A 22,400-nucleotide genomic window follows, 5' to 3' on the forward strand; every position below is an offset into this window, starting at 1 on the left:
TGCCAACTATATTCCTTTCCTTAGGGAAAGTTTCAACCCTACAGAAGAAAAAAAAAAACAAAAAACAAAAAACAGAAAATAACTTAACCATATGCTCACCATCTAACTACAGCAAGACCTATACATTTTGCCTTATTTGTTTCAGATATAAACATAGTTCTCAGTGTTGTTTTAACCTCCCGGCCATGGCCTTCTCCCTTGTGCTTTTGGCAAGGCTGTGCATTCCCCTGGAGTGGCATGTCCTATGCTGCAGCTAAGAATTCCTTCCAGGGTCAGGTCAGATGTGCCTGGCTTCCTGGCTCTCAGAGGCCAGGGTCCCTTCTTCCACACTTCCCTCTGGTGGCACTAACTGCTTTTATCTGCATCTGTGTCTCCTGCTCATTAGTGACCTTGCTCTTTATTCTTCTATCTCCTAAAAACCCTTGTCCTAGTAAGCTTAGCACTTAAGACATATTTATTTCCTCAAATATACTAAAGAGGACTAATAGTATCACCTTATAGTGTCAGAGAGAAATATCAAAGTGCAGCAACTTTCTACAAATGCAGGGACATAAGCTGACCCAGTAGAGGGTAAAAATAACATTTCTAAGACTGTAATAAACATTTTTCTCTCTTTGAAGAATAAATTCAGGTAAGTTCTTACTTAATCAGAAGCTTTTAGAACCTCATCTCCACATAAAACTTCATTATAATGAGTTTGTAGGGTTCTAAGAAGTCTACAAATTTTTTCTCTAAAGGGCCAGATTTGGCCACAAATAGAGTCTCTGTCACATATTCTTCCCCCCCCCCCTTTTTTTTTAAACAACCCTTTAGGGACTCCTGGATAGCTCGGTTGAGCATCTGACTTCAGCTCAGGTCATGATCCCAGGGTTCTGGAATTGAGTCCCACATTGGGCTCCCTGCTCAATGGGGAGTCTGTTTCTCCCTCTCCCCCTGCCACTCCCCCCACCATTCATGCTTGCTCACTCTTTCTCTCAAGTAAATAAATAAAATCTTTAAAAATAAATAACCCAAGACTCCTGGGTGACTCAGTGGTTGGACATCTGCCTTTGGCTCAGGGCGTGATCCCAGAGTCCCCAGGATTGAGTCCCATGTCGGGCTCCCTGCGTGGAGCCTGCTTCTCCCTCTGCCTCTCTCTCTCTGCCTCTCTGTGTCTATCATGAATGGGTAAATAAAATCTTAAAAAAAAATAAAAAAAACAGGGACCCCTGGGTGGCTCAGTGGTTGAGCATCTGCCTTCGGCTCAGGTTGTGATCCTGGGGTCTGGGAATCCAGTCCCACACTGGGCTCCCTGCATGGAGCCTGCTTCTTCCTCTGTCCGTGTCTCTGCCTCTCTCTGTGTGTCTCATTAATAAATAAATAAAATCTTCTAAAAAATATAACCCTTTAAACATATAAAAAAAGATTCTTAGCTAGCCCCTGTGTGACATCATTCAAACTTGGCAGGCCCCTTTGACCATGTTCCTCATCTTTGGCATTTGGCCCCTGTGATTCCATAGGAGAAGAAACAAAACGTAAGAACCGGCATGTTTCCCCCGGTCTGGCGCTCTGGATAGGGTCTGTCTTACCTCTTCATATAGTGTGTGTGTGTGTGTGTGTGTGTAGGCTATTTACTTAAGAACAGTGTGCACTTAGAGTTTTTAGGAACAAGTTTGTTTGTTCAGCAGTTCTTAAAATTCTCTCTCAGCCTAGGCTATAGATGCATAAATCTTCAGGTAAATAATAGATGATCAAGTCACTTGGGCTCACTGTGTCTCCAGATAGCAGCTCATTCCTGAGCAGATTGAGAGACTGTTTTCACCAGCTGCTTCAAAAACCTGACAGGCAGGATCTGTTTAGACTAAAATCTATTCCTAAAATAATAGATTTGGGCTGACTGTAATTATATAACTGCAAGTCTAAAAATGATGGGGGATTTCCTTATAAATTACTATGGAATCATAACTAGTCCTGCTCTACCTGGGAGGTGAATAGTTCTGTTAACAGAGAGAGAAAAAGAAAGATGGGGTTTGCACTTCCCCAGTCCTGCAAGGTTGGAGGAATGCAGCCACATGGATAGGCAACAAGGCAAGAGTGAGGGTGCCCAGGCAGCAGGAGGGGAGGCCAGTCAACACCAGACACTGCCCAGGGTGGGTCGGCTGCCTTGTACACATCCACCTGGGAGGTGCTCACACACCTGGGAGGTGATGGCCCAAGGGAGTTCTGGGATGGAGGTGCAGCATGTGTGTGTGTTTGTGTTTGTGCGTGTGTGTGTGTGTATGTATGTGTGTATATATCAGACATGCTACTTTTGCCTCTTTTACTAAGGGAGCAAAAGGCATGAACTCCAAAGACGTCTTCCATGGGATTTTCCCCTTAGTTTTAATGACCATGAGAAGGTCCCCTTTCTTACCCTCGCCCAGCCCGCCCCAACAAGTAAGGAAGGCTCCCCAACAAGTAAGGAAGGCTCGAACTTCCCTGGGACTTTGCCAGCTTTGGGTTCACTGAAGCACTTGCCTCCCTGGTCACCAGCCCTGTGTTTTCTTTATTCCTCTCCCCCTTCCCCTCCCCCATGCAGAGTACATCCAGAAATACGCCACGGAGGAGGCACTGAAAGAGCAGGAAGAGGGTACCGGTGACAGCTCGTCGGAGAGTTCTATGTCTGACTTTTCGGAAGATGAGGCCCAGGATATGGAGTTGTAGTAGAAAAAGCACCTGCTTTTCAGAAAGACTATTATTTCCTAACCATGAGAAGCAGACTATAATATTCATATTTAAACAAAGCAATTTTTTTTATTACTAAACAAGGTTTTTATGAATAATAGCATTGATATATATATATTATATATCACCCTTTAGATCTTGATTTCTTGGTCATTTCTCAACCTGAGGTGCATAGCATATTCCCACATTCCATTTTGGTAGCAATATGCGGTCTGAATGCATGCATTCATAAGTCCATTTTGGCCAAGTCAGCCTGTGTGCTACTGAACTGTCAAAAGAAATAGCCGCTCTGATAGGTAGACATGAGTAAAACTAACAGGAAAAAGTTGCTTCTTTTATTGATGGTTCCAAAGAAACAAACCAAACCAACCAGCTCTTGGACGTGAAGATAGAATAGTGCTTTTTCAAAATGGACGGGAGGAGCCGGGGGAGGAAAAGGCCTGCTGTGGGAAGGTGTAGAGCCAGCCGTGTCAGAGCCACAGCCATTCCTTCCTGTGAGTCCTGGGTGGCCCCATTTCTGTGGAGTAACGGTATAAGACAGCTAATTGGAGTGTTGAAACCTAAAACCATTTGACTCTGGATTTTAAGTACATTTTTATATGTAGATTCCTGCCTGTCTTGCTATCAGGCCCTGCAGCCCACAAGTGTTTTTGCTTTGGAGAACCTTTTGGAAGTGTTTTCTGAACCTGATTCTTTTTCTTGGGGTGGAGCTTGTAATTCATACCTTTCTGAGAGGACAGGACAGGAGGAGTAAAGTGACTGGGAAGGTATTTCATCTCATCCAGCACGTGCAGAGTCACATCCTCATCTTACTGGCCACTTTGTGATGCTACCCTGGACTAAGAGCTTTAAATTTGAGGGTGATTGTGGGTGGTTTTGTTTGGGTTGGAGCTTCCCCCCCATCCTTTTTCTTTCTTTCTTTTTTTTTTTTTCTTTCTTTTTTTTCTTTTTGGTGTGTGCATGTGAATTGTGCTTAGGTTGCAAATTTAATCTTCACCTACCAAGAGATGGCCTCCTCCTTGGATAGCCACTCAGTGGACCATTAGACTCAGCAAGAAGACCCACCTGTGGCTGTTACTTCTGGGTACTCTCATTCATGTTTGGAGTTTATTTTCCCTTCTGCTGCTGCTCTTCTGTGCAGATCTGCTTGTGGGAGTGGGAAACGGGTGTTTTTAGACCAACACACATTCTAAATTTAAAATGAGTAATAATTGGAACATATAAAGGTCCTTGTACCCAAAGTGACTCCACACGGGAAAAACAAACCACTTTTTTCAGAGTGTGACTGAAGAGGAGGAAAGAGTTCGGAAATATGATGCAGTAGAACAGGTTTTGAAGGAAGAACCTTCATATTCTCTCCTGTATTTGTTAAGAGGAAATCAGACAGTTGAAAATGCCTGCTAATCAAATGTTTACTTAGCTCACCATATGTCCAGGTTGCCGGCAGAGTTTCTTTCAGATATGAGTGTTGCCTACTGAATTTGGAGAACTTTAGACAGCAAGTCTGTATCCCCCCCCCTTTTTTTTTTTGCCACAACCAATAGGACAATAGCAGAATTAGCCAATCCTAAAACCTTCTAAAGACAATTTTTGAATGTCCCACTGGGATAATTGAATTTTTCTGATGTGTGTTTTTAGTTTAGAAGTGCTATCTATTCTACAAGATTTGAGTCCGTGAGGTTGGAAGATATCCTATCTTTTTTTATTCAAAAAGCACAATCAATCTTTTCTTTGAAAATCTATATAAAGTACAACTTGCTTTTAGCATGATTATTTTCCTAAATAAAAGACAAAGAATTTACTTATTTTATGTTAATTACGGGCATGAAGCAAAAGGTTTTCTTTAAAAAAAAAAATTTAAAGTGCAGTTATGTAGGGCTGTGGTTAGTTAACCGTACTGAGTTATCTATCTAGCATTTGTGGCTTGTTGGAGGGGTAGTGTTAACTATTTAACATGGAATGGTGTGCTTTAACTTTTCTAGCGCGTTGTCTTCTCATTATTTTGGGGGAGGGAGGGTCTCTGCTGGCACTGTCTAACCTGCTTACCTGCCGAATTAGCAGTTTGCTTGTGCTATAACCGTTTAAATTGTAGGTGCGACTTAGGGTAGGCTTTAAAGTGCTGGGTGGTGATTTGAGTTCAAACAATAAAAAATTGTATTTTTTCAATATTGTATAAACAATAGTGTTCTAATTACCTTTCAAAAAAAATAATGTCCAAATAATAATTGCTTTTAATCTTGTCAAAACAAAACCCAACAAACTAGTAGAGCCAAGTTTAGAGGGGGAATGTATGTGAGCCACAGCTCTGGTCCCCAACTGAATCCATTTTCCTCAAACAAAAAAGAAGTCAGCTTGTCGCGGATTGAACGCTCTGGCACCGGGAGTTTGGTGGTGTGGAATTTCCGAATGAAGACATATTGGGGGAGGTTGCAGGTGTGAAGCCGCAGATCTGAGTATGGCTGCAGCATGTGTGCGTGTATGTTTGTCCATCCAAGTCCATCTGATGAAGGTGTAATTAGGCTTCCCATTAGCACAGAAGCTTCTGGAAATGCCACCCAAATCACGCTATACCCTCTCGTTCTGTGCAGATCTGTCCTTTCTGGGCATTAATCTTGAGTCCCATGCATGCTTTTGGCTCTGTGTGGGGTTCTTCGTATCCTCTGAGAAACTGGTTTTGAGGGGTTGAGCAGAATTCCTTTTTATTATTTTTGTCCCTTCCTGTACCTGGGTAGGACAAGGAGACCAAGCTTCTAGGTGCAGAGGGAGCTGGAAGAAGGTCTGGCTGTGAAGCAGAGGATTCCGCCCCCACTAGTAGATGATACTGTAAGGCTTAGAAGAGGGGATGTTACAGCACCAAAAGCTTTTCCAGGTTTCCCATCATAACACTCAAAAGCATCCAGAGCCCCTCAGAAGGGCTGAACACTATTGCCCTTAAAGGTGGTGGTAGTACGGTCAGTGTTGCTTCTGGCGGTTTCCCTCCCTTTTTTAGTGTACCCATAGTTTTTGAAGTTTTACCTTGTGGTTTACCAGCGCAAGCCATCCTCTGCCCCCGTTCAAACGACCGGGCTCAAGCTCTTGCCAAAACCGACAAGCGAGGTGGCCGCAGCCCCAGCCCTGGGGCCCAGCAGGTTGCATTTAGTGGTAGCCAAGCCAGATGCTGGCATTTTGCTCTTTTGTCTTCAGTCTTCTCGCCCTCCTTGAGGTTACTGTGCAGTTTCAACCAGCATTTTATACTAGGGTAGTTCTCAGAAGTTGCCATATGTCTTTCCAGTACCTAACATTATTCTTCCACTTCAGAAGCTGTTCTGATTGCCAACTGGCTGATCTAAGCTCCTGAGGAGGGTCTCCCCTCGAAGGATTTTTTTTCCCCCTCAAAATGCTCCCTGAAGCCCTAGTTGGCCTTGGCCTGACACTTGCTTTTTATTAGGCCTCCTATTATGGTTGAGAATCATGAAAGACAGATCCTCTGCTAGCCTTCATGGGTAAAGTTGCTAGACACCAAGTTCCTGGGAACTGGTGTTTGATTTTAAATGGCGCCTGGCCCTTCTACGTTCTAGGGATTCAATCAGAAAAGTGAAAGCCATTAACAAGAGTTAGCAAGAGTTCCATTTCCTTGTACCAACTTCCTAACCAGGTTCACGGTCTTCTTGACTAAAATCCTTTCCAATTGGGCGCAAAGACCTGCGTTTCTTTGGACTTCTGAATCCATGTTCATATTTTCTCTGGCCATGGAACACTTTGGCTGTTCCATCAGGGACTGGAGTGGAGGCCCCTTGGGGAAGGGAAGCTAACAGCCCTCGGGTGGGCAAGTTCTCCACCCACCTGAGGGAGGGCCAGGATTCTCACTTCAGCAAATACTCGTCTTGGCTGGGGGCTTGGGAAGAAATGGCCATTATTTACTGATTGTATTTGGTACATATTGTGTGATACTTGAAGAGAGAAAGGGGACTTACCAGCCCTTAATTGAAATCTAAGCTTTTTATCGCTTATTTTTTCCTTGCCCTATCTCTTCTCTTCCACCTTTTTCCTTGCATTGTGATGATCTAGCGGGCACTTCTGTCAACAGGACAAATGCCTCCTCTGACTATAACCTCTTAATAGTTGTGTATAATGAAAACTGTAAACTTTTTTAAATAAAATGTGTATATACCTTGGCAAATGGCTGGACCTTGATCAATAAGATGATAGCCTCCATGACTACTTAGCCCTAAAAAGGCACCACCAAACACCTTCCTTGTTCATCTGACTCCTCTCAGCAGCAGACATTGGCTTGTTTTTGTTTTTTAAAGATTTTATTTATTCGTAAGAGACAGAGAGGCAGAGACCTAGGCAGAGGAAGAAGCATTGGCTTCTTGCGGGGAGCCCGATGAGGGACCTGATCCCAGGACCCTGGGATCACACCCTGAGCCGAAGGGGCAGATAGATGCTCAACCACTGAGCCACCGAGGTGCCCCTTGTTTTTGTTTTTGACAGAAGCTCTTACAAAGGCAAGTGACTGGGTTAGTTTGGGAAGGGAGTGTCACCTTTAGGCAGTAATAACTTAAGAGGCCCCACCTCCAGGTCCCATCTCTGTACCTGGAATGGCAGGTAACTGCTGACTATATGAACAAGGCTGGCTGTGAGGCTTCTCCACAGCCTTGAAAGGCCTCTTCTGTGAAGTCCTGTAGCCTGAAGGACCCCACTGCCCCCACGTGGATCAACGGGTATGGCTTCCATGTTGCCCGTCAGCTAATGCTGAACGAAGGGTATCCACTTGGCCTGGAGCTCACAGGCAGTGCAGCTTCCTGCCTGGGCGATCTGCCTAAACAGGGGGCCCTGCTGCACCAAATGCCAGCCTCAACCGGGAGGGTGGGGAAACGCTGGGTTTGGGATCAGAAGGGTATCGCTGGGTGGGTTAGCTTCTCATTTCAACTCCTCTCTCTAAAGCATGTGCCCTCAATGGCCACCAGATGGCAATGTTGCCTAGGCTACTGGAAAATCCACTTGAGCTGGATTTTGTTAAAGCCCCTTAAGACAAAGGGATGACTTGATCACATGCTTTCCTTCCCCGGCTGGCTCTCTTCCACTGTTCTCTTCTTATTCAATTTCCCCAACTCCTTGATTCCTCCCTGCATCCTAACACATTCTCCAGTAGACCCAGCTTCGTATCTACCAGGAAGAGGGACAGTAAGGCACCTAGGAGTGGTGCTCTAATGTGAATGAGCACCGGAAGCCCTCCTGGGGCGAGTGAGCCCTCAGCTACCCTGGCTGCCTCCAGTGCTCAGAAGCAAAACCTTCAACAGGTTCTTTGCAGCTGGTGCTCGCTGACCCCTCAGCCAGGACTAGTAGACCAACCAGCGCTGTGGGTCCCTGTCCCATCTCTTCCTCAGCTGTGCAGCCTCTGGTTCGTGTTTTTAAATGAGGTCCCTCAACGAGTAGGTTCTGGCTCTGACCCTCTGTGACTCTGAACTCCATTCAGTATCCTGAACTCCAATACCGTGTCCCGGGATGCAGTATCCTGAGGATATTTCAGCAACCTGTGAAACTGAGGTTTCAAGATCAGACGTTTTGGGGACCCAAACAGCTTCGGAAGTTCAGAGTATCCCATTTTCCAGCTAAAAGAATTAAGAGGTGTATGAGTCATGTGCACAATCCATTCTACTGATCTCACAGGAAGCTGCTTTAAAAACTTCATGGGAAGTCCCGGTGCACTTGTTGGGGCTTGGGTCCCCCCCCCCCCCACCACCACCACCACAGTAATCTCACACCCAGTGTCACTCCTCAGCCTCAGTCCAGCTGCTTCCCAGGGGGCAGGTGGCTTTCCACTGCCACTGGGGCAGCAAGTAAGTACCCCCTTCCTGGGAAGGGGGACCCAGGGTTTCTGAGGTGTATTGTCCTGGCACAGAACTAGGGAATCCCAGGACTTGTGTCACCTTAAGTTCTCTTGCCATCTCTGAAGCCTGCTCTCCATCCCAGGGAATGAGTTCCTGTGACACTAGACCCCGGTGGTCCCTGCTCCCCACCCGGAAGCAGGGCAAAGAGAGTTTTTATGGTTCCTCCAATGCCCAGCTCTGCAGAGGCCCTGGGGGAGCTGCCTGCGAGACTGAGCAGCCTTGCTTATGAGGAGCCCACAGGCTTCTCAGACCCAGATCCCCAGGTGAACCCAGGATGATCCACCTTAGGTCAACCCTGCTCTCCCGTGCCTCATGTTGTAGGATTTGTGCACTAGAACTTCTTGCAACCAAAGAGATGCCCTGACAAGGGATTTAATGTTAGATTAAAAGATACAGGAATATTTCCCTTCTTGCTCTGTATGTGGGGTGTGTGTGGATGTCTGTATGTCTATTATGTTTTGGGTCTTTTTTTAAAAAAAAAAAAAAAAAAGGCTGGACACTTGTGTGGTGTTGGGTTCCCCAGAACCCTTTGGGTCTCAAACTTGGCTCCTAGGACCTGGTGTCAGGGGTGGCAGGGACAGACTTGGGCTCCCTAAGAGAAATACAGACCTTCTGGCTGCCCCATCATTGCTGACTAACCAGGAGAGGGGCTGCTGGAGAGCTGTGAGGTTTGGCCTTCAGGTCTCTCAGCTTCACCTCCTGAGGCCCCTACTAGCTAAGAGCAGAACACACAGCTCCCTTTAAGAAGCTTCAGCCTAGATCCTGTTCTCTTCGGTTGTATAAACAGTGAATCAGGTGCCTGCTCTAGCCCAGTGGGCACTTAAAAAGTATGGAACCAAGCTTGTAAAGATGCACTTCTAAATATTTCAAAAGAAATATGTACTGGTAACAAATCATTCCAAAAGCATGTGAAAGTCTCCCATGAAGCCTTCCTCCAGAGATGATTCAAAGATAATGGTGACCTCAGCAGTGGCTGAAGAGGGCTTCCCCTTATGATCCTCACTCTGGCCCTGGGAGTCCCTCCAGAAGGGGACCTGGCCCTGGACCTATTTCATATTAACTGCTTTGCGAGGCACCAAGAGAGAAGCACAGAGATAGTGAGCAGCCAAGTCTTCAGGCCACAGGTGAGTATTCTTTCCGTGGGTTCATGCTGTGCCAAGCCTTGTGCCCGCCTCCACAACCCATGGAGGGACCTCATCCTGCCATCTGGGGCCCCTTGGAGGTGCATCTGGGTTGACCCTATGAGCCTGCCCGTGTGACTTCTGTCAAGGGGTCATTCCCATGGTCCCTGATGTCCAGGACTTAGGCCACACGCATCCCCATATTTGCTGATAACCATGTCACCAACCTCTGGGGCCTGCAGTGGAGTCAGAGTATAAGATTCGGATTTGGCCCAACCTACCCACTAGAGCAAATCCAGAGATGCCATGCCAGCTACACAAGTAATTCACCACCTTCTAGTAGCCATATTATTTTAAACAAGGTAAAATTAATGTTTTATTTACCTCAGCGTATCCAAAATATTTCAGTGTGTAATTACTATTTTGTTTTTTTTTAAGTTATTTATTTATTCATAGAGACAGAGAGAGGCAGACGCAGGCTCCACGCAGGGAGCCCGACGTGGGACTCGATCCGGGGTCTCCAGGCGCCAAACCTCGGCGCCACCGGGGCTGCCCTAATCACTAGTTTGACATGAATCTTGAGCGCTCCGTTTTGTACCAGCTCTGAAATCCAGGATGTATGTCGCCCAGCACATCCCCACTGGCACACTACGTTTTCCATGCTTTAAGTGGCACGTCGTGCTACCAAGACAGAAGTTGTGTCACAGACTATCTCACACTGCTCCTTTTCAGATCGAATCGAAACTAAACGAGAAAAAAGTCGGCTCCTCGGTTGCCACCCCCGGGGGCTCACCGGGCACGCGTGGCTCCGGGCTACCTACCGGGCAGCGCAGCCCGGGAAGCTTCCGGGCACAGCCGGCGTCTCCTGGAGAAGCAGGTCCGTCGCCTGAGCGCCAGCTCCCGGGAACGGGCCGAAGCCGGGAGCTCCCGGTCGGCGGAGGCCGTGCAGCGGCGGGCAGCGCGCCCCGCGGTGGGCGCCCGCGGGCGGGCGGGGGAGGGGCGCAGCCGGGAGCCCGCGAGCCGCCCCGCCCCCCGCGCCCCCCGCGCCCCCCGCGTCGTCTGCGGAAACGGAAGTGGCCCAACCCGAGTCGGGGCCGGCGCGGGGAGGCAGGCGCCGAGAGGCAGGCGCCGAGAGGCCCCCGTCGGACACCAGGGGGCGCCCGCGCCGCGAGGAGCCTTCTCCGGGCCGGCCTGGCCCCCGCCGGGCGGCGGACGGAGGAGCCGGGGGGCCTGGGGAGCCGGGCCACAGCAGGGCCGCCGCACGCGTCCCCCTCCGAGCCGGGCCGGCTGCCGAGCGCGAGCGCGAGCGCCCCTGCGCGGTGGGGGAGAGGGCGGGGAGCTCCGCGGGGTGCCCCACCCGCCCGCCGCAGTCCCGGCCCGCCCCGGCTGCAGGCCAGGAGCCCCCATGTCACCTACGCCCCGCAGGCCGCCGCGAGGGGCCCCCTGTGAGAGGGGGCTTGCCCCGGGCCCGGCGGGATGGGAGCGAACTGGGTCACACGACGGGAGCAGGGCCCGGAGAGCGCCGCGGCGGAGGGGACGGTGAGGCGGGCGGCCGGGGGTCCTGAGGGCGAGAGGTTGGATGGTGGCTGGGGGCCGCCACTGCGGAGCGACAGAGGCAGGAACCCAGGGTACGGAGGAGGAGAGGGCGGCAGAGAAGCGGACGGGGGCCCGGATGTTCTCCAGAAGCAAGAGCCGGGCAAGGAGCAAGGAGGGGCAGTGGGGCAGGCTGCAGGGCGGCGACGGGGAGCCAGAGCGCGAGGGCACAAAGGGTGAAACCGAGGGAATAAGGCAATCGGAGAAGGACACACATTATATGGTCTCATTCATTCGGGGAATATAAAAATTAGTGAGAGGGAATAAAGGGAAAGGAGGGAAAATGAAAATATCAGTGAGGGGGACAGAACACGAGAGACCCCTAACTCTGGGAAATGAACAAGGGGTGGTGGAAGGGGAGGAGGGGGGTGGGGGTGACTGGGTGGCGGGCACTTGGCGGGATGAGCACCGGGTGTTATGCTATACGTTGGCGAATTGAACTCCAATAAAAATTTTTTAATTAAAAATAAGAAATTAAAAAAAAGGGTAAAACAGCTGAGAGCATGTTCACTTTTGAGACTAATGGAAGCCTGTAGCTTCCACCTTGAGTGCTCTCTCTAGGTTTCAGCTGCTGGGGGCTGGGAAGGGAAGACCTAAACCAGTGGCTCCTCCGGACCCCCTCAAGCTAGGAATGACCGCCACTCAGACCTCAGGAATCCCAGATTCCTGACCCTCAGAAACTGAAACAGGTGATCAGTTGTATTAAGCGTCTAAGTTTGGGGTGTAATTAGTTACACAGACGTAGTAGGTATCTAGTGGTCTGTGATTTTGTGGAACCCCTATATCACTCCTGGACTGCTTGTCACTAGATCTATAAGAGATTTTTAAAATTTCTATCATGTTGAAGCCACTGCTTTAAATTTTTTGTTTTGGGGGCATCTGGGTGGCTCAGTCCATTAAACCTCTAACTCTCGACTTGACCTCAGGTCATGATCTCAGGTCATGGGTGGGCTCTCTACTCAGCAGGGGTCTGCTTGAGGTTCTCTCTCTCCCTCTGCTCACCTCACTCGTGCTCTTTCTCTCTCTCTCTCAAAATATACATAAATAAATATTTTGTTTTGTTTATTACAAGGAACCTAATCTTAAGTGACTCAATAATAAAAGGCTGGAAATAACAGTGTAGTAGGAAATTCAATTCCTACTCTCTGCACCCTAACTTGAGCTTCCACTTGCAAGGTCACCTCATGGTCCAAGATAGCTGCCAGAGCTCCAGAAATCATATCCCCAGTTCTAGGCAGCAGGAAGAAGGAGGGAAAAATAAAAGTTGCTCATCTCCCAGATGACAGCTCTTTTTCAAAAGTCTTCTTGAATACCTCCTCCACACTTCCACTTCCACCTCCTTGGCCAAACTTGAGACTCATGGCCACATATTGGTTTGAGAAGTAGGGAAATGAAATGTACTGAATGCATTACCCCCTTGAATAAAATTGGGGTTGTAATGCAATATGTGGATCTTATATTTTTATTTTTTAAGACATTTATTTATTCATGAGAGACATAAAGAGAGGCAGAGACATAGGCAGAGGGAGAAGCAGGCTCCCTGAGGGGAACCTGATGCAGGAGTCAATCCCAGGGCTCCAGGATCATGACCTAAGCCAAAGCCAGACACTCAACCCCTGAGCCACCCAGGTGCCCCAGATCTTATACATTTAGAAAGTGTTGGAACAAGTCACCTCTTTAAAAAATCAGGAGACAATTGGAGAATTTTGAACAATGAATAGATATATGATGATATTAAGAAATTATCATGAAGTTATCATTGCTTTCTATGGATGATAAAGGTATTGTGTTTTATATTGAAGTGTGGATGTGTGGGTGTGTACAAAGATTACCTTTACATACTGAATTTTGGATGAAATTATATGATGTCTGGATTTGTTTCAAAATAATCCAAGGAGGGATGCCTGGGTGACTCAGCGGTTGGGCATCTGCCTTTGGCTCAGGGTGTGATCCTGTGTCCCAGGATCAAGTCCCATATCAGGCTCCTTGCATGGAGCCTGCTTCTCCCTCTGCCTGTGTCTCGCCTCTCTCTCTCTCTCTCTCTCTCTCTCTCTGTCTGTCTGTCTCTGTGTGTGTGTGTCTCTCATGAATAAATAAATAAAATCTTAAAAAAAAAAAAAAAACGGGCTGCCCACGTGGCTCAGCAGTTTAGCGCTTCCTTCAGCCTGGGGTATGATTCTGGGGAATCAGGATTGAGTCCTACTTCTGGCTCCCTGCATGGAGCCTGCTTTTCCCTCTGCCTGTGTCTGTGCCTCTCTCTGTGTGTGTCTCTCATGAATAAATAAATAAAATATTAAAAAAACAATAATCTAAGGGTAGGAGGAATGGTATCCATGAAACTGGGTAAGCCATCCATTAATTGCTGAATCTGAATGATGGGTGCATGGGAGTTCATTATACCATTTTTTCTACTTCTTTTAGTTAAAGATTTTGTTTATTTATTTGAGAGAGAGAGAGAGAGAGAGAGAGCAAAGAGGGAGAGGGAGAATCAGACTCACCAGTGAACAGAGAGCCCAACATGGGGCTCAATCAGAGGACCCCAAGACCACGATCTGAGGTGAAAGCAGATGCCTAAATGACTGAGCCATCCAGGTGCCCCCATTTTCTCTACTTTTGAATAGGTTATAAAATTTTCTTCAAAGTCTGCTATTAAGTAAAAGTATTGAGATTTATATTTTAGAAATTGGGGTTCTAAAATACTGGAGTTCTGTTATTAAAGAATAGCAGAGGTTGGCTTTGGGGATGCACAGAGCAGTCTCTGCCAGGCGCTAGCAGCTGAGCTCAATTCCTAAGGGACAGAGATTGTCTGAATGTTCCGTGATCGGATATCCTCCAACAGGCCTGGGCCCTGTCCTCCTGGCCATGGTACCTGCTAGATTCCTCAGTTGCCTGGCACTTCCTGGATCCTGCTGTACGTCTAGATTGGCATCATAGGCCTGAGAGGAAGGGGATAATGGTTTGAGAAGTACGGAAATGAATGCCTTCAGTTGAAGGCATTGAGACCCAGGCCCAGCTCCCAAGCAGTTTATGATTTATTTGAGCAGACAAGTGGGAATTCAAGGACACCCACACTCCATGTAGTCATGCCAACATTGGAGACAAACAGGTGGCAGATTGTTTCAGGCATGTTCCTTCAGCAAGAAGAGTGAAGCTGAGGTGTGCAGGAAGATGGTATGCAGGAGGCAAGGATGAACAGGGCCTGGACTTGAGCCTGATAAGGAGACAAGGTGCCTCTGGTGAGAGTAGCAGGATCAGGGAGCTGTGCGGAGACACTGTGTATCTCAGGGATTGGGGAACACTGCAGCTCTGTGCCTGTTTCTGGCCCTGGCGAAGAAATTCATTCTTCAGAATAAAAAGGCAAGCCACAAGGTCTCCCTGTGGATAATGATGATGATAACAGCAGGAATAGCTGATGTTTTAGGGTTCTGGGCATTGAGCTGTGGGCGTCATTTAAGCAATGTGTGATCACGGCCGTGTGATCTCCCTGCAATGCACACCTGTTACTGTTGCCTGCCCAGCACCTGTTCTTTCTTCTGGAATCAGTCCTGCCATGCTGTTTGGGGGACCCACCCCCTCACGCACTCTCCTCCAAGTGGTTTTTAGAGGCTAACTCCCTCTTTTCCCTCCCTCCAACATGGGCCCCCTTGACCCTGACAGCCAATCAAGCATCCTACTCTGAGTTCAGAGAGGAGCCCATAGCTGGGACTTCTGCTGAGACCATGTGCATCAAGAGATCCTTTTCACTCTGGGGTTGCTGAGCTGGTAGTAGGGGAACCTGGAACCAGGCTGGAGCCTGGACAGCCTGTCTGAGAACCTCCCTGGACTTTTCCTTCAGATGAGAACATGAAGCCCCTATTTTTTGTGGAAGCCAACTCATGCTGGCTTTCCGTCATTTGCAATCAAGAATCCTGACTACTACACACCTCCATCATTCGAGTTGGAAACTAGAAGGTGCAATTATAAGCCTAAAGTTATCAGATATGCTTAGAATCTATAATAGCCATTCCCTGAGCTTAGAAGACAGAGTTCCAAAAATGCAGGAAAAAAAAAAGGATAGGTTTAAGCCAAAGCCTTATATAGAAGAATGATGGCCTCTAATTAAGATGACCAAGTGGCTCTATAAACTAACTCTGTACCCTACCAAAACCCCCAAAATGACAGTAAAGGGTCACAGAAGAGACAGGGGCTGTAAGTATAGAAACAAAGAGAAGGAAGAGTAGGCAATAACAAACAAGAACACAAAAACATTGCTGGAGACTGGTAACAAGTGTACTAACCAATGAGATTGATTAAAAGCACAAAAAAAAAAAAGAAAAAAAAAAAAAAAACACGAAACTTGTCTCATGAAAACCCTATTCCTAAGCCAGAAGGGAGGGAAATGACAAAGCAACCCAATCTCCACTGCAGAACACCACCCTCCATGGCTGGTAGTCCCAGGTTCCTTTGATCCTTGGGTTGGTTGAAGGTTATAAAAGGAGGAGGGATAGAAAGTTTAGGAAGTGTTGGACAACAAGATCTCGTCCCCATTTCTATCCTCCCCACCAACCCAGGCCTCTGGCCCTTTCGACTGGACACGTCACAGGATTTTGCTAAGGGAAAGAGCAAACCAGGGAGTTCAAGCACAGCTCAGGGAAAACCAGAGCGTAAGTGACCTGTAACAAAGTGCTTGAATTAGTAATTGTAAAACCACTCACAGGGGGGATCCCTGGGTGGCTCAGTGGTTTGGCACCTGCCTTTGCCTCAGGGCGTGATCCTGGAGTCCCAGGATCCAGTCCCACATCGGGCTCCCTGAATGGAGCCTGCTTCTCCCTCTGCCTGTGTCTCTGCGTCTCTCTCTGTGTCTCTCATGAATAAATAAATAAAATCCTTAAAAATAATAAATAAATAAATAAATAAATAAATAAATAAATAAATAAATAAAACCACTCACAAAGTAAAGTTCAAGTCCAACTGGCTTCACTGGTGAATTCTACGAAGCATCTTTAAGTGCTTTAATCTTTAAACTCTCTTTAAAGAATCAATACCAATGTTTAAAATTCGTACCAAAAAAATTGTAAAGAAGGGGACACTTCTGGGGCCCCTGGGTGGCTCAAATCAGTTGAGCGTCTGCCTTCGGCACAGGTCATGATCCCGGGGTCCTAGGATCAAGCCCTGAGTCAGGCTCCCTGCCCGGTGGGGATTCTGCTTCTCTCAGCCCCTCTGCCCCTCTCCCTGCTCATGCTCTCTCTCAAATAAATAAGCAAAATCTTAAAACAAAAGGGGGGGGCACACTTTTCAACTCATTCGATGAGGCCAGTATTATCATGATCCCAAAGTCAGACAAAGACATCACAAGAAAAGAAAATGCCACCTTATACAATTTTCCATGTCAACTATAACTCAATGAAATGTATTTTTTACAAAAGTGAAGGAAATAACAGAATGAGAGGATTATTTGCAAATTATATGTCTGATAGGAGTTTAGTGCCCAGAATATATAAAGAACTATTAGCTCAACAATAAAAATACAAATAACCCGGGGGCAGCTGGCTGGCTGGCTCAGTTGATCTCCGGATTCTTGAGTTGACGTAGAGATTACTTTAAAAAAAAAAGTCTTAAAAAGACAAGTAACCCAGTTTTAAAATGGGCCAAAACTTGAAGAGACATTTCTCTAAAAAAGACATACAAATGACCCATTAGCACATGAAAATACGCTCAACATCATGAGTCTTTAGAAAAATGCAAATCAAAACCTTAAGGAGATACCACTTCTCATTACTAGAAGGACAGCGCTAATGAAAAGGTGGACAGTGACTAGTGTCGCCCCCCTGCGGAGAAGAGGGCGCGCTCACTCACTGGCTGGTGGGAATGTAAAATGTTGCAACCACGTTGGAAGACAGACTGGCAGTTTCTCAAAACGTTAAGCATAGCGTTACCATATGTTCTGGCAAGTCCACTCCTAGGTGTGTACCCAGGAGAATTGAAAACATGTGTTCACATAAAAACTTGAAAGGAGTGTTCACAGCAGCATTATTTCTAATAGCCCATAAAGCGGAAACAACTCAAATGTCCAGCTGATGAAAGGAAGGACAAAATGTGATATATCTACATCTATCTGTCATCTATCTATCTATCTATCTATCTATCTATCTATCTATCTATCATCTCTCTATATTCATGCAGTGGAATATTGTTCAGACTGAAAAAAATGAACTACTCACATGGCTGTAATATGGATGAAGCATGCAGACACTGGGCTGAGAGAGAGAAGCCAGATACTACTAAAGGCCACATATTATAGCGAAATGTCCAGAATAGGCAAATCCACAGAGACTCTAGTAGATTAGTGGTCACTGGGGCTGGGTTGAAGGGGCAGTGGGGAATGACTACCAATGGATAACAGGTGTTTTGGGGGGTGATGAAAATGTTCTAAAAGTAGATACTGGTCATAACTGCATGACTTTGTGAATATACTAAAAATCACTGAATGGTTTGCTTTAAAAGGATGAATTTTATAAAATGGGAATTATAGCTCAAACAAGTTGTTATAAAGTGTTAGAAAGAGCTCTCTTAATGAGATGAATGGGCTGGTTTTTTGCAATTATTTTTTGTATCTATGATTTTAAGACATAATTCAGGAAAAATTTTAATCCTATTTTTTCATCTTTAGAGATGTAAGCACCAAGAAACATAAATAAGGAGATGGGAATGGAAATCATTTTGATATAGCCATTTCAATCAATTCTTTGAATTCTTTCTGAATTATAGGGAAAATTGTAATCTATCATCACAAATTATTTTTAGTGATTTGCCTGCTGACAAATCTATTCAGTTCTCTATTTTGCTGAAAGCAAAGAACTGAAAGTCACCTGAGTCACAAAACAATTTTTTTAACCCAGTTGCTAAAGTTATTCTATTTATCAACTGTGGCAGGTATACTAAGAAAACTTTGCCAAGACTTAGTGAATAAGTTATCAAATATATCAAAGACTTTTCAAATATGTTAATTTCAACTGTCACTTTCTTTGTAAGATTTTATTTATTTATTCATCAGAGACACACAGATAGAGGCAGAGACACAGGCAGAGGGAGAAGCAGGTTCCATGCAGGGAGCCCAACGTGGGACCTGATCCCAGAACTCTGGTATCACGCCCAGAGCTGAAGGCAGATGCTCAACTGCTGAGCCACCCAGGCATCCCACTTTTTTCAATTTTAAGAAACTTGCAAAAAAAAAAAAAAAAAAAAAAGAAACTTGCTTAACTGGTCACATTCAGAAGGTTTGGGAAAGTGAAAACATTTTAATGATTTTATTAACATAACTATTTATAAAATGCCTTTACCTGAAATGCCTCACACATTTCATATACACACACACACACACACACACACACATATATATAGACACACATATACACACACATATATACACACACATATGTGTAACACACACATGCACACATACATAATTTTTTTAAAGATTTATTTATTTATTCATTCAGAGCGAAGAGAGAGGCAGAGACACAGGCAGAGGGAGAAGCAGGCTCCATGCCGGAAGCCTGATGTGGGACTCGATCCTGGGTCTCCAGGATCACACCCTGGGCTGCAGGTGGCTAAACCGCTGCGCTACCGGGGCTGCCCACATACATAATTTTTTGTCAAAATCTTGAAACAACAGATTTGACTATTCAATTTATAGAAAATATTTACTATATAACCTGAGTCAGTCCTCAGTCATCCAAATCAGACTTACTTTCTGTCTGAAAAAGCCTGATGTCACTTTTCAATTCAACTAAATGTTTAGTATGTATTTGGGGAAGGGTGCCTGGGTGACTCCATGGGCTAAGTGTCTGACTCTTGATTTCAGCTCAGGTCACGATGGCAGAGTTGTGAGATCCAGCCCCGTGTTGGGCTCTACCCTCAGCAGAGTGTCTACTTTTCTCTCTCTCCCTCTGCCCCTCCCCATGCTTGCTCTCTTTCTCAAAATAAATAAATAAATATTTTAAAAAATATATTTGGGGCAGCACAGGTGGTTCAGTGGTTTAGCACTTGCCTTTGGCCCAGGGCATGATCCTAGAGTCCTGGGATTGAGTCCCGCATCAGGATCCCTGCATGGAGCCTGCTTCTCCCTCAGCCTGTGTCTCTGCCTCTCTCTCTCTCTCTCATGAATAAATAAATAAATAAATAAATAAATAAATAAATAAATAAATAAAATCTTTAAAAAATAAAATAAAATATATTCATTTGGGGAAATAAATATTGGGAAATAAATTATGAAATACATCCTCCAAAATAGATGATACAGGCAGATACAATTAAAACCATGAAAAAGCATCTGCCTCCAGCTCAGGTCATGATCCCAGTGTCCTAGGATTGAGCCCCATGTCAGGCTCCCCACTCAGGGAGGAATCTCCTTCTCATCTTCCCCTGGTTGTACTCTCTGGCTCACAATCTTCTTAAATAAATAAATAAATAAATAAATAAATAAATAAATAAATAATCTATCTTTTCAAAAATCATGTAAAACTAATATAGTTACCAGCAACTGTGCTCCTAGCTATTTACCCAAAAGAAGTGAAAACATGTCCTCGAAAAATCCTGCACACTGGGATGCCTAGGTGTCTCAGTGGTTGAACATCTGCTTTTGGCTCAGAGCATGATCCTGGGGCCCCAGAATCAAGTCCCGCATCAGACTCCTTGCAGGGTGCCTGGTTCTCCCTCTGCCTGTGTCTGCCTCTCTCTCTGTGTCTCTTGTGAATAAATAAATAAAATCTTTTAAAAAACATCCTGCACACTGATGTTTATAGCAGTTTTATTTGTAATTGCCAAATCTTGGAAGCGAACAAGATGTCCTTCAGAAGGTGAATGGATAAACAAATTGTGGCACATCCAGGCAGTGGAATGTTATTCAGCACTGAAAAGAAATGAGGTATCAAGCCATAAAAAGACATGGTGGAATCTTGAATGCATTATTGCCAAGTAAAAGTCTATACACTGTATGATTCCAACTATATGACATGGAAAAGGCAAAACTGTGGATTCCAACTATATGTGGAAAAGGCAAAACTGTGGAGACAGTAGAAAGATCAGGGGTTGCCTGAGGTTGAACTGGCAGTGGAAGGGAGGGATGAATAGATGACACGCAGAGGATTTTTAGAGCAATGAAAATACTGTGTATGGAGCTATAATGATGAAAACCTCGATAAATACATATTTGTCCAAACCCACAGAATGCACACCACCAAGAGTGAACCATAAATGGATTTGGGTGATAAGGATGTGGCAATGTAAGTTCAACCATTGTAACAAATGCACCACTCTGGTGGGGTTGTTGATAATAAGGGAGACTGTGAGGGGCATCTGGGTGGCTCCGCTGGTTTAGCATCTGCCTTTGGCTCAGGTCATGATCCCAGGGGCTTGGGATCAAGCCCCACATCAGGCTCCCTGTTCAGCTGGCAGCCTGCTTCTCCCTCTCTCTCTGCCCCTCCTCACCCACTCATGTTCTCTTCCACTCACTCTGCTCTCTCTCTCTCAAGTAAAAAAAAAAATCTTCAAAAAAAAAAAAAAGGAAAAAAAAAAAAAAAAGGAGGCTGTGCATGCAGGGGGAAGGGGGCATATGGGAAATCTCTGTATTAACCCCTGAGTTTTTCTGTGAACCTAAAACTGCTCTAAAAAATAGTCATAATTTTTTTAAAAAGTCATATTTTTTTTAAAACTAATTTAATTTAAATTTTAAGGTAAATCCTTCTGTCCTTCCTACTTTTCCCTACTCAGTTTCCTTTCCTGGAGGCTGACCACTATTTGTAGCCTCATGAGTGCCCTCCCAGAGATGGGTCCTTATGTATGTAAGCACAAACTATCAGATTCTTTATATACAAATTATACACAGTGCTCTACATCTTGCTTTGTTTTTCATAGTAATAATTCCATAACAGTATATAGAGAATGGCTTAGTTCTTTTTAATAGCTGTATAATATTCTATTGGTTGAGCTATATGTAACCAATTCCTTATTGTTTTTTTTTAAAGGATTTCATTAATTTATTCATGAGACACACACAGAGAGAGAGGCAGAGACACAGGCAGAGGGAGAAGCAGGCTCCTTGCAGGGAGCCCGACGTGGGACTCCATCCCGGGACTCCAGGAGCAAGCCCTGGGCTGCAGGTGGCGCTAAACCGCTGAGCCACCCGGGTACCCCCCCAATTCCTTATTGTATCAAAGTTCTAGGAGTTCTAGTTGGTTCTTTTTCATCTCTATGTCTATATATGTATATATTCTATATACATATAGAATATATGTATATTCTATTAGACATAAATATATTTCTATATGCCTATATATGTATATATGTCTATATATGTATAAACATATTTTTTTGCTTTATATTATGCATTTCAGGTGTCCTGGAATACATAATATAAAGCCAAAAAAAAAAAAAAGATACATGCCTTGTTGAGAAAGGCAGACCCAGGACTGGATAATGAATTCTGCAGAAAGGGCTGTGGTGGAGGCCAGGCTGGGCAGAGTGGGCCCCTGGTGCTCAGAGAAGGCTCATTGGAAGACAGAGGCCTGAGCTGTCTTATGAGGGGGGCCAAGCTGGGGAAGTGGAGGGTGTGGGGGGGGGGGGTGACATCTCAGGCTGAGGACGAGGCCCAAGTGAAAGCAGAGAGGTTGGAACAGCAGGAGGGGACCTACACAGTGGGGCGGGCAGGGCCAGGCAGGACTCGATCCTGAGACACGGTGACCATGAATGGGCCTGAAGCTGAGGACGATATGTCATGTGCAAATAGGGGCTATTGTACAAGCAGGGAGTGCAGCCAGGGGCTGTCCCATTGTCCAGGAGAGGGGGGTGTTGGCGTGGACCAGGGTAGAGGCCAGGCAAACAGATTCAAAGAAACTATGTACTGAGTAGAATTGGAAAGACTTGGTGATGGGGTGAGTGGGAGTGCTGGCTCTGGCAGGGGCACAGCTGTAGGGAAAGCAGGGGTTGGGGGAGCAGGTTTGAGCCTGTGAGAGCCTCTTGGGTGTGGAGAAGCCTTGGAGGTGCTGGGGAATCTGCTTTACTGCCCAGGTGGAGGACTCTGGGGCCAGCAGTTGGCCTCCCACTAGGAGTCAAGATACCCAGCTCTGCTGAA

At 45.9% G+C, this 22,400-nt stretch overlaps 2 protein-coding genes across 3 annotated transcripts in view; both read left to right on the forward strand.

Annotated features, from left to right (window-relative positions):
• The window catches only part of UBE2H (ubiquitin conjugating enzyme E2 H), a 108,215-nt gene extending 101,353 nt beyond the window's left edge, over positions 1 to 6,862 (forward strand). For both annotated transcript variants that reach the window (XM_026010825.2, XM_072764069.1), the window contains one exon: positions 2,558 to 6,862. In XM_026010825.2, the coding sequence (XP_025866610.1) occupies positions 2,558 to 2,682 (125 nt within the window). In that variant the 3' untranslated portion in view covers positions 2,683 to 6,862. The remainder of the gene's footprint in view (positions 1 to 2,557) is intronic.
• LOC140599571 (uncharacterized) lies at positions 4,990 to 21,593 on the forward strand. The gene is made up of 5 exons (XM_072762714.1): positions 4,990 to 5,136; positions 5,734 to 5,831; positions 10,451 to 11,236; positions 20,497 to 20,553; positions 21,295 to 21,593. The coding sequence occupies exons 1-4, from the start codon at positions 4,990 to 4,992 to the stop codon at positions 20,522 to 20,524; spliced, it is 1,059 nt and encodes a 352-aa protein (XP_072618815.1). The 3' UTR covers positions 20,525 to 20,553; positions 21,295 to 21,593.
• Positions 21,594 to 22,400: the final 807 nt, after the last annotated feature.

Source organism: Vulpes vulpes, chromosome 7 (assembly GCF_048418805.1).
Source record: "Vulpes vulpes isolate BD-2025 chromosome 7, VulVul3, whole genome shotgun sequence".
In the NCBI taxonomy this organism is placed as follows: domain Eukaryota; kingdom Metazoa; phylum Chordata; class Mammalia; order Carnivora; family Canidae; genus Vulpes; species Vulpes vulpes.

Coding starts and splice junctions, on each gene's coding strand:
- LOC140599571 (XM_072762714.1), top strand. CDS start 4,990: ATGTATGTGAGCCACAGCTCTGGTCCCCAACTGAATCCATTTTCCTCA. Junction 5,832..10,450: donor CCAGCCCTGGGGCCCAGCAG/GTTGCATTTAGT, acceptor AAACTAAACGAG/AAAAAAGTCGGCTCCTCGGT. Junction 11,237..20,496: donor GCGCCGCGGCGGAGGGGACG/GTGAGGCGGGCG, acceptor CCAAACCCACAG/AATGCACACCACCAAGAGTG.